The sequence below is a fragment of the Benincasa hispida genome, chromosome 9 (genome assembly GCF_027475165.1).
Source record: "Benincasa hispida cultivar pf3 chromosome 9, pf3_genome.v1.1, whole genome shotgun sequence".
Taxonomy (NCBI): domain Eukaryota; kingdom Viridiplantae; phylum Streptophyta; class Magnoliopsida; order Cucurbitales; family Cucurbitaceae; genus Benincasa; species Benincasa hispida.
This window is the reverse complement of record NC_143486.1, coordinates 47874058-47885585: the sequence shown is the minus strand read 5'-3', so window position 1 is coordinate 47885585 and position 11528 is coordinate 47874058. Positions and strand designations below refer to the sequence as shown.

At 30.9% G+C, this 11528-nt stretch overlaps 1 protein-coding gene across 1 annotated transcript; it reads right to left on the bottom strand.

Annotated features, from left to right (window-relative positions):
- Nucleotides 1-5935: 5935 nt before the first annotated feature.
- On the bottom strand, nucleotides 5936-10255 carry LOC120087181 (prohibitin-1, mitochondrial). Its single transcript, XM_039044085.2, has 6 exons — nucleotides 10048-10255; nucleotides 8771-8958; nucleotides 8493-8609; nucleotides 6949-7119; nucleotides 6563-6775; nucleotides 5936-6449 (listed from the first exon to the last, which is right to left on the bottom strand). The coding sequence occupies exons 2-6, from the start codon at nucleotides 8945-8947 to the stop codon at nucleotides 6255-6257; spliced, it is 873 nt and encodes a 290-aa protein (XP_038900013.1). The 5' UTR covers nucleotides 8948-8958; nucleotides 10048-10255; the 3' UTR covers nucleotides 5936-6254.
- Nucleotides 10256-11528: the final 1273 nt, after the last annotated feature.

Genomic DNA, 11528 nt, shown 5'->3' with positions numbered 1-11528 from the left:
ATTGTTTGTACAAATACAATTACAAACTACAAAACTAAGAGATTTAGGATATCAATCCTAACACTTTTATGGGTCCAATTTCCTTCCTAATGCACAAAGTCAGGTGACACCAATGTTGTGTCCTTTTGGGATCTTTGGGTCCTATGTAATGTATGGGGATGCGTCGTGCAAAGAAGGAGAAGAGATTTCTAGTTATGGAACTATCCTTTTAGATGAGGTCGCTAATGGTTATAAATAGTCCTTATTAACGCCCATTTGTGCAAAAGCTCGGGCTCTTTTGGAAGGTTTGGTGGTAGCTTTCAGATTGTGATCTTTTGATTCAAATGGTCAACCGCTCTCTTGAGGCTCACTTTGATGTGTTACCGTTTTTGCTGGATATTTGGCATTTATCTTGTTCTTTCTTTTCCATCGACTTTCACTTTGTGCAAAGGATTGGAACAAATCTGCTCACATGTTGGCTTGTCGGGTCGTTTAGGAAAAATTGACAGAAATAACCTTTTTAAGTTTTCACGTTATAATAGTTTTGAAACTCATTAGAATAGTTTTTCTCTTTCTATCTCACCGAAGATCGGCCATCGAGATTTAGTTAAAAAAATAACTTTTTCTAACTTATCCATTGTTTTGGGCTTTCTTTACACACCAAGATTTGCTAATTTTGTATGTAATCTTCCCAAATATTATTATTATATCTTATATTTTTTCAAATTTTCTCCAAATTCGGTTATCTTTATTAAATATTATATCAAATTATTTCGTGATTTTTCAAATCTTTAGCATAATTTATGTTTTCGCAATTGTATGAATGTTCAAAATTCCACATGGGTTTTCCAATTATCAAAATTGATTTTCCAAATTGATTCAAGATGACTGTCATTTTTTAAATTTTGGGAAAGATCAAATTTTGCAAAAAAAAGTCAGATTTGGAATATATATTCAATATTGATGTTAATCTTTCGATCGAGAAAACTCAAATATATCAAAATTTGGTGTTAATTATACTCAGGTTTCACCGAGAAAGCTCAAATATATAGAATCTCGGTATTATTTTGCCCAACACTGAGATCCACGAATTTCTAAATTGATTTACTGATTATCTAAATAATTTACCAATTATCTTTTCAAATTTCTCCAAATTGTGTAAAATTTGGTAGTGTGATTTTTTTATTTTGAAAAGATTTAGAAAAATTATATAACATTTAGAAAAATTAGTAAATTTCGATGTGTGATTCTGACGAGATGTATTGAGAAGACCCAAAACAATCGATAAGTTTGAAAAAAATTATTTTTTTTAACAAAATCTAGTAGAGGATAAGTGAGATGGATCGAAAAAAAACTATTCTAACAATTTTTCAAAAGATATACTAGTTTTATAAAGTGAAAACTTAAATGTGTTATTCATAACAATTTCTCTGGCTTAATTATTTTCGTGATTGGCTCCTTTCGTGTTGTCGCCATAATGTTCGGAATTTTTGTATTCTGCCTGTTAATGGCAGCTCCTTTTACTTTATGTTGTTCTTATTCAAAATAATAATAATATTAATCATCATGTTAAGTACCATTTTAACCTTGTTGACATAAGTGTCAACCACTTGATTTTGTTTAATTAATGTAAAATTTAAAATTAAAGTAAATTGGGAGATTTTTCAAAATAGATTGCAAAAAATAATCCCCAAAAACGTGTAAAAACTTCCAAAATATTTTCTCCATATCAATAATATTAATCTTATCTTCAACGTCTTTTCACCACATTTTTCTTAGCATGTATAAAGTTTCAAGGCACGTTATTCCCACGAGGTTTTTGAGAAAAACGTATTTTATAGAATTCAATTTATGTTGATGTAGATTTTGATGTGGATGTAATTTGACTTCTAGTATTGGATCCTTTGATTCTCTCTTGATTGAATGTGTTGAATGCATATATTTGACTTGAGATTGAAGACTTAGAAGTGTCTTTGTTTCTTTAGGAAATTGAAGTCTTATAAGGGTCTTGAAGACTTGTATCTTCAATGAGTGTTCAACTTCAGGAGTCAGGGAGTTTTCTTGTTGTCGAAAGAATTCTCTCTAGACTGAATGTTAAATTGTTGATCCTGCAAATGAAGAAAACTCTTCCATTTATAGAGTCCTCTAGTGAGCTTGAGCTCAATTGGTCCATGGGCTTGGCCCCTTGGACCAAATTAAGCTTATTTTCATCGAGTTGCCCAAATTATAGTATCAAATTGGACCAAATTAATTTTATTCAATTGAATAGTCAGGATGAAAACACGTGGCATCATCTGAATTTACCAATTCATGTCTTCAATTTTAATTTCAACTTTTAATTAGTTCCAAATTTGATTATCCTTAATTTCGTCATTAATTTTGGGAAATGATATGACAATTTATGGTTGGTCTAAAAAGCACATAAAATCATGAAAATCACTTAATGGGGTGTTGGCAAAGATCAGTTTTTCTACATCTTTTAGTGGTGGTGTTAGATGCAATAATGAAAGTGTTGCTTTTGATAGAGGGAAGCTTGAGGTGTGGAATTCATGATGAGCAGAGATATTCTATTGAATTAATTTAAAAAAAAAAAGTGCGGAATTCATGATATATATTCGGTATATGTTACAAATTAGAACATGACGTTAATATGTTCACAATATATTTAACACATGGTGACAAACAACACTGTATTAATGCTTTTATAAAATACTTGCTATATATTAATTTTTGGTGAATCATTGGAATCAATGAGATATACCAATGAAATTTGTTTATAAAATCCTACTATATGTAGCATGTAATATATGTCCAACATATAATCTTCAAATCTCTAAATTTCGACAATAAGAAAAAAAGAGCACGGAAGGAAATCAACACAAAATTTAAGAGAATTAAAGGATGGTTTGTTTCGTGTGCATTCTAAATTTTCATGGATGAGCATCTAGATTACGATATTTTATTTTGCGATATTATCAAATACCCGAGTATCCTAGAATGTCCTTACAGGGGGTATTTTTAGAGTTTTGGATGTCGTCATAGATAGGCATCTAGATTACTGCATTTATTTTGCAATATTGTAAGATGCTCAAGTATCTCGAGATTTTGGACATCCTAGGATGTCCATACAGAGTGACATTTCAAGAGTTTGTATGCCTTTCTGAAACATGGATTTTTCAAATTCTTGAGTTGAGGACATTTCCAATTTACTTTCTTGCTCTTCTTTTTTTCTTATATTTATATGTGTGTATAAATATCACTCTTTGTTTGCATTATATAGTTAAAATAAATATTGTCAACCATATATATCACTTATTTTTGTTAAATCGTAGTCCTATTATTTTTTAAGCAAAACTTTCAAATTTAATTTTAAAGTAATATTTATTTTATTTAAAAAAATTAAATTATGATATATTATTTTGTGAAAAAAATAATATATAAAAATAATTTAAATTATATTAATTTTTAAAAAGATAAATAGATAAAAACAAATATGTTATATACATTCAAATTATATTAAATTAATTATAAATTAATAAATAATCTTAAGGACATTATTGAAACATTACATAAATTTAAGATATTCCCAATTAGAAATCCTACCAAACAAACACAGTTATCAAAATATTTTCAAATATCTATAAAAATATTTCTACAAACCAAACATGATAATTTAAACATGTTAGACATTTATAATTCTATATATCTATAATTTCAGACATCTAAAAATTTTGGTTACCACGTATAAAAAAAAAAACATAAAATCCCTAAGAGTAATAGCACGAAGAAGTCCAAAATCTATGGGGGTCTGAATCATAAACTTAAACTCTTCATTTTCTTTATCTGACATTTTTTAAGTCTTGAGCTATAACTTTTGTATTAAACAACAACAAAAAGAAAAAAAAAAGTTAGTTCATTTGTCTATTTACATTTTAAAAAAATGGGAAGTTTGAACATGTTCTAAATATAGACACAATATTAAGACTATCCATGCAATTAACCTACCAATTACCATTCTCAAAGATGGATAATTTAAGCCCCGTTTGGTAACCATTTAGTTTTTTGTTTTTGTTTTGGTTGAGAAGTTGGAGTGTGTTATCAGAGGGGGGTGCCTTCTGTGTGGGAGAGTGTGGGTTTGAGAGAGATGTGTGGTCTGGTGCGTTGTATCAGTTGGACTCGTCATATCAGATGGTGGGTTGGGATGTGGAGTTGAGTTGGTTGTGTCGAGTGGAGTCGGGTAAGGGGATACGTAGAAAGTTATTCCGTGTATTCTGGTGTGTTTCCATATACTACATCTGGCAGGAGCGTAACCAGTGACTGCATGGAAGTAGGCCGAGGTCGGTGTCTGCTCTGGTTCACCTTATGGTCTCTACGGTTCGTGCTCATACTGCTTCTTGGCAGGTTGATCTTCTTGGTCTTATATAGTGTGTCTTTCCTTGTATTTTGATGCTTTGATGTTTTGATGCCTTGATCCCGGGTTGTGGGATCCTCCTTGTTGTTGTATAATAATATCACATATTCTAAAAAAAAAAAAAAAAAGAATGAAGCCTATATCATCCTCATTTCTTACAATGGTTTGTATCTTTCTTAAGTACAATAGTTAAATTCTTAACCAAATTCTAAAAATAAAAACAACTTTTTGAAAGCTACTTTTTTTAGTTCTCAAAATTTAGCTAAAAAAAAATATGACCTATAAACAATATGTGATAAACTTTGTTTGCATCTGTGAAGAAAAAGCTAGAACCTAAATGACTTAGGTTCAATGGAAATGTTACTTTCAATTTTACGAAAATGAAAATTTGGTAAAGTGTTGTTGAATATTCTTAAACTTAAAAAAAAATAATAATGCATTCAAATTAATAAATAAACATTTCACATTTAATAAATTAAAATTTTATTATTATATTATATTTCCATTTTCTTTTTTGCAATGATCTTGTTTCTTTTTTATGCTCTATGGACATTGTTGGCTTGTTTATTATTAGTTAAATTGAAAACTTGGTTCCTATGATTTAGAAACATTAGAGTTTAAGCCCTATGATTTATAATTAGGATTTACTTACCCTATAATCATTACAACAGAGGTATTAAAGAACTATGAAGTTTTATCTAATTATAAGAACTTATTTCTAATTTTTAAAATCATAGAAGTTAAGTTAACTTTTCTCAAATCGTAAGAACCTAAATTGCTTTTTCATTTTTATATTCCATCGAATTTATTATGATATAAAAATGCATCCATTGTCAAATTTATGGACATGATAGAAATATTGAAAAATTAACCAAAATCTAATACCATGAATTTATAAGTAGTATTGGATTAGCCAGATCTTTCTACATTTTTCGACTTGTGTCAGGTATACTCATGAATTATGAATTTTGATTGTTAGATATTCACATCTCAAAACATTCTATTGGCCCTTATTGGTACAAAATCACCCTCACAATTCTTCTTTTTTTACAATTTCTACTTTATTTCCATTTTTTTAAGAAAAATAGTTGAATGTCTATACTCATCTTTTTTTTTTTCTTGAATGGACAGACTGAAATATACCCAAACATTACTCTTTCTTGCGTCACTCTTTTTATTAGAGTTATAAATTCAAAAAAACATTTTGTGTTTAAACCTTCATGAAGATAACAATTAAATCTCTAATCTCTAAACTTTAACAAGCAATGATTTAATCCTTATAATTTACAAGTTGTAACAATTTAGCTCGTATCGTAAAACTATCATCAAATTTACGTATCAAATTTTATTAACTTACGACTTAATCTTCATAATTTATTAATAAATTTGATTTCCAATCAATTTATCAATTCACCCAGGTAAAAAATTAAATAAAATTCTACTAATATTTTTCACGATAAACTAGATCATTATTATTAAAGTTCAAGGACTAGATTGTTAACACATTTGAAAAAATCATCGTCAAACTAAATTTGGAAAACTAGATTGTTACTTTAAGTGTTTTTATTTCCTTTTCCAAATCGGAGAAGATAAGATCAAATGAATTCATCGAAATCTAACCAACAAATTTAAACAGTTCAAATGGCATATAACAATGTACGCAAAAACCATCTCCCCAAGTGGATCAGAATTGGCGGCCATCTACTGAAGCAGGCAGGCTCAAGTTGTTGGAAAAGTGATGGATAGTAAACCGTTCGATTTTGTTTACAAACTAACTAGTCTTCCACGTAAATGCCCCAACATTCACAATTAATCAAAGAAACGAGACAAAATGGCTTGTAAGTTTTGAAGGGATGAGTGGGGCTTACTTCTTTCCACTGGGCTCCAAATTCATCTCTTGAAGGTTCAGCAACAGATCATCTGAATTCAGGAAAACTTTGTTGGATGAGTTTGCAATAGTATGTGCAATTTCTCTTGCTGCTTCAATTTTCCTCAGAGTCATAAACGCAGGGTTGTTGGCAACAGCTTGCCCTATCAGCTGCCCACTCTTGGCTTCTCCCTGTTAATCAAGATCAGAAAGTGATCAATTTTCACCTAACAAATTAATGGAATCTTGCAAAACATCAACAAAAACGTTAGTATATTGTTCACTTTTCATCCCATCCACCTCACCTGTGCTCTTATTATAGCACTTCTCTTGTCCTGTTCAGCCTTCTCGACGACGAATTTAGCTCTTTCGGCTTCTTGGGCAGCCACTTGTTTGGCTTCGATTGCAGCTGTAAACTCCTTTCCAAAAGTTAAACTTGTTATGGACACGTCATCAAGAGCAATATTGAACTGGGCTGCCCTCTCAGTCAAAGTCTTTCGGATTTCTCTACTAACAGCCTGAAAATGAACAGTCAATCAGCATACAACTAACATAGTGAGGCACGTACACGAAGTACACGCAGAAAGAACCATATTCAGTTAACTACAAACAGAAAATAAATTGAATAAATGCGATAAACAGGACAGATATACTTTGAAACCTAACTAGCAGAGGATAGTTCTCGTTTTACCTCTCTTTGGGTAAGAAGTTGGCTGGCATTATACTGAGCAACTACAGATTTCAGAGTTTCATGAATGATTGAAGGCAGAACCCTTTCATTATAATTTTCACCGAGTGTTCTATACAATGTAGGTAACTCATTTGCTAATGGGCGGGTAAGAACTCGAAGACCGATTTTAACCTGCACACAAAACCCAATACCTATAATTATTAAATAATTGAAACACCAAAAGAATTACCTACAGACCAAAAATTAACGACCAAGAAACCATCTGGACAACTCATCAAATCCATAATTTGGAGAGGGAACTTAACAAGTTTGATTCTCGAGATTTAAGGAATCCATAAATTTGGTTTTATAAGAAATGAGAAGATGATGTTGATAATAAGAAGTGCTACAGTAAGGAGAGATGAGATGTCCCCATCACACCAACGGGTTTTTTTTTTCCAAAGTAAAAAAAGGTCCCAATCGGTGTAAACTTGAAAAATATAATTCATAATTTTTTTGTGTGTCCCAATCGGTATAGACTTGAAAAATATAATTCATAATTTTTTTGTGTAGGGGGAGGAGGGGAATAACCTCCTCTCTAAATACAATGCAACCACATAACCACATAATTATTAGTATTGCAACATTGTTCATTCAACTGTTGTACACAAATTTCAAAAGATCAATAAACAGGTATTTAAATGTCTTTGAAACTAAATAAAAGGTATCACCTGAGATGATATGGACACATGACACATCAATCATTTCAAATATCTGGGACACAAGCAGCAAGGATACATTTATTAAAATATACATTTTTGTACCAGAAGTAAATTTAAAGTCAATGATTTCATACATTTATGTTGAAAAAATTAGTCTGATGTATTTCACTCTCAAAATTTATTATCTTTGTCATATATGTGCCTATTTAGTAATAGTATACTTAAACAAGTGTTCAATGCATGTCTAACAAATGTTGAACCTACTTTGATTGTGTACAACTAGCTAGTATCTAACACATCTATTGCACTAACAAGTGTCCAATACGTGCCAACAAATGTCGGAGTATCCAAGTGTAGACACAAACACGTTAGCTAAATTAAAGTGTTTGTGCTTCATAGAGTATTACTAGAATTTAAATTATCAATAAACATCATCATCCATTTTATTTCCTCACTTCAAACACTAGGAATAAATTTTATAAATCTGTTGAAACTAAGTAGAAGATAACCTGCATTCTATGTCTGTATCTTGTTTATAGTGACTTGAACCCCCAACGAGATTACAAGGATGCTTTTGAAAAAAGGGATATATCACTCGTCCAATTCCAGATAAAAGCCACTCATTAAGATTAAGATTCCAACTGGGATATAACAAAACACATAGAGAAACACAAAACATCTGCCTGCCCTCCACATGTAAAATAAACACATGCCAGGTTTTGTGCTAATCACTTACGTGTTGAGCATTGAAAGTAGTCTACGCAGTCTAACCTCATATTCAACAAGAATAAATCAAATATTAAGAAAAAGGTAAGGTATCTTAAAATAAAAGAAATAACACACCATCTGGAGGTCTCGGCTTCCAGAACTACTCTCTACTAGATTGGGTCGTGCACGGACATCATATATGATTGGCCTCTCAAACCAAGGGATCATGAGATGTGTTCCTTCAGGATAAACCTGAAAGTTATGACACAAAAAATTGTTCAAATTATACTGCTTACACCAACCGCGAAGTTTAGGCACTTATATGCTGAAGTCATCCAAGAACCAGGTAAATTTTTTAGGCCAATGAATATAGAATTATAAAAGTGTTTCAGGTATGGACCAGATTCTTTAACCTTATCTTTAATTCCAACTAGACGGTTAAACACAATGGCCCGATGTCCTCCCTCAACATTGTAGAGACTGTTGGTAGCTGCATATAACCCAAGCCCGCCAATAATCCCAATCTTCATCAAAGCAGAGGCAGCACCACCACTGGGCACCTTGGGAACCTTAACATTTTTCAAATTCATATTCCAAGATTCTGAGAAATTCAAAAAAAAAAAAAAAGTTATTATAGATTGACAGTAAAAACAAAAAAAAATAAAATAAAAAAAAAAAAAAAAATTTAAGGTGGAAAATCAATTCAAGAATTATCAATGAAGTTTCCCAAAGTATAAGTATATGTTTTAAACTTACAGAAAGGGTTAATAGTAACCCATCAACTATAGTGAGATGCTTTAGATTGATTAAATAACAATACAACAGTTTCCCATCAAATGTTTTCCCAGACTCTAAACATGTTCAGTTTATCTATGGAAAATAAAGGGGCACCAAACTCAGAGCAAAGTTGGCATCAAAACAGTGGCAGGGTCTAGCTCTAATAAACAAACAACTTAACGGCCTCCATACTCGCATATACATTGAAAAGCATTATGGGGGGAAAAAACATTAATAATCTATTTCATATATTAAAATTTGGCCAAAAGTATTCTCGGCAAATGGAGAGGAGATGACGTTTGAATTTAGTTTTTCGTTCCCAATGTTTTAGCTTAAATTTGGCCAAATTTTCCTCGTCTGGTAAGAAATGATTCCACCTATTGGAAAATCCCTAGTGATCGTATGTTTATTAATAGTTCGGTGTAGATATGTGCTGTGCACAATTTTGACGGGTAACCAAACAAAATTCTTGCAAAAACTTAGACGGAAGCAGAAAGCAGCACATATGGAAGGATCTAACGATACAATTGCAGAACTCATACATCGGATCGCTCTAATAAAAAAATTTTAAAAATTAAAAAAAAAAAACAGAGAACCCCAAAAGAATTCAATCCTCAAATGCTATGCCAGTTTCCATCCACGAGCTTCAGACGGAGAAATGAATACTTCACCAAAAAGAGATGCAAGCACCCAAAAGCACAAGATTGTAACAAAAAAAAAGTTAGATACGATCTCAATTCATATACCTACCAGAGCGAGAATCAAGTAAGAGTGGAGATTGGACGAGGGTGCGCGAGATTGAGCATTAAGAGAAATGGAAAATGAAATTCTTGTTCGAAGAGTTTGATAGCGCATCAAACAGAAAATAACATTGAATAACTACATAAAACTGAGGGGAAAACTTAGAATTTACCTCAAGATCTTGAATGCAAAGACGTCGAATGGGGGTTTAGGGTTTACCAGGTTGAAGGGTAGAAGAAGAAGCACAGACGAAGGGTTTAGGGTTTTATATGGCTATCCCATTGGAGCTGTTCGATCCTGGGCTTTCCTCTATCTAGCCCATTTTAGTGCCAGCCAGGTCTGAAAATAAGATGAAAGAAATGGGTTGCGTTTTATGTAATAACTTCATAATTATACTATAAACTTAATTATTTATTCTTAATAGTTTACGTAAATTTAATTATAAATTTGGTTCCGAGTAGTTTAAAATTTAGTCTCTATAAATTTAATTCTTATAAATCTCATAAATAATCTCTAAAATTTGATAAAATCTTCATATATAGTCTCTATCGTAGGGACTATTTGTGAGAGTTTTATCGAACCATATGCACTCAATTATAGCTTTACTCAAATTATAGGGACCAAATTTACAATTTAATCTTTTAGGTATTTAATAAATATTTTCCCTTATCAAAATATCCTTAGATGTAATTGGGGCAAGCGAGCTCCACTAGACATGATTCACTTGTCGGGGGTCCTTCATGACTCCCTTGGGTGTCCAATATGTGCAGTAGAGATGTCCACAAGATGAGGTTAGATCGGGGATAGTTATTGATTAAGAAATTTCAGTCAATTATAAATTATCACGTCATTATTTAAATTATGATTGATAAAATTGAGACTAATTACAAATTTACATGTGTATTTAAATTAAAACAAAAGACGTGAAAGTTAGCAAATAAAATGATGTCACTTGTCTAAGCATTAATCTATTGGACAATGTCAAATCGTCTAATCAAATTACGTCTGGTGGCGATTGGACCCAACTCTAGATCAACTTATGTTGGGTCAAATTTAAATAAAAGTATATTAAAAATATATTAAATTAAGTTTAGGATTTCCTATATTAATAGCCTAATTAAATAGATTAAACTACAAGAATGTCTCTTGTCCATCATTTTTTTCATGAATAATCTAATGACTAATGAGTTACAATATTATATAAAAATCAAGTTTGAAAGATCCATTCATTAATTTCTAACCATTTTTATTTTAGAAAATAAGAAAGTCGTAGTGACACAAATATGAAAAAAAAAAAAAAAAGGGGGATTTTTTAAATATAAAAAAGTATTTAAAATTATTTACATTTCAAAACTACAACACTTTTGGAATTTTTCTTTATATTTTTTTGGATTTTTTTATTTATAAGAATATTTCCAAAAAAAAAAATAGAGAAATCATTTCCTTGTTAATTTCGAATTTGACTTTGGGTGTGTAGTTATCCATTTTAGTTGGAATGCATTTTCTGTGGGGTAAAACATTTTTTTTTTTTTTTAATTGTAGGAGAGATTTGGTTTATTTAATGTGGGATAATAAAATGTTTTTAATTTTTTTTTTAATTATAGGAGATTTGGTTTATTTTTTCATTCCCCTCGAAATTCAATCTATTTTCAT

Bases quoted from the DNA above. Each gene is read 5' to 3' on its own strand.
- LOC120087181 (XM_039044085.2), bottom strand. From the start codon at position 8,947: ATGAATTTGAAAAATGTTAAGGTTCCCAAGGTGCCCAGTGGTGGTGCT. The intron at 8,610-8,770 runs GTTAAAGAATCT...CATAACTTTCAG, and splicing joins TAGTTGGAATTAAAGATAAG to GTTTATCCTGAAGGAACACA. The intron at 7,120-8,492 runs GTGTGTTATTTC...TTTTGTGTGCAG, and splicing joins GAAGCCGAGACCTCCAGATG to GTTAAAATCGGTCTTCGAGT.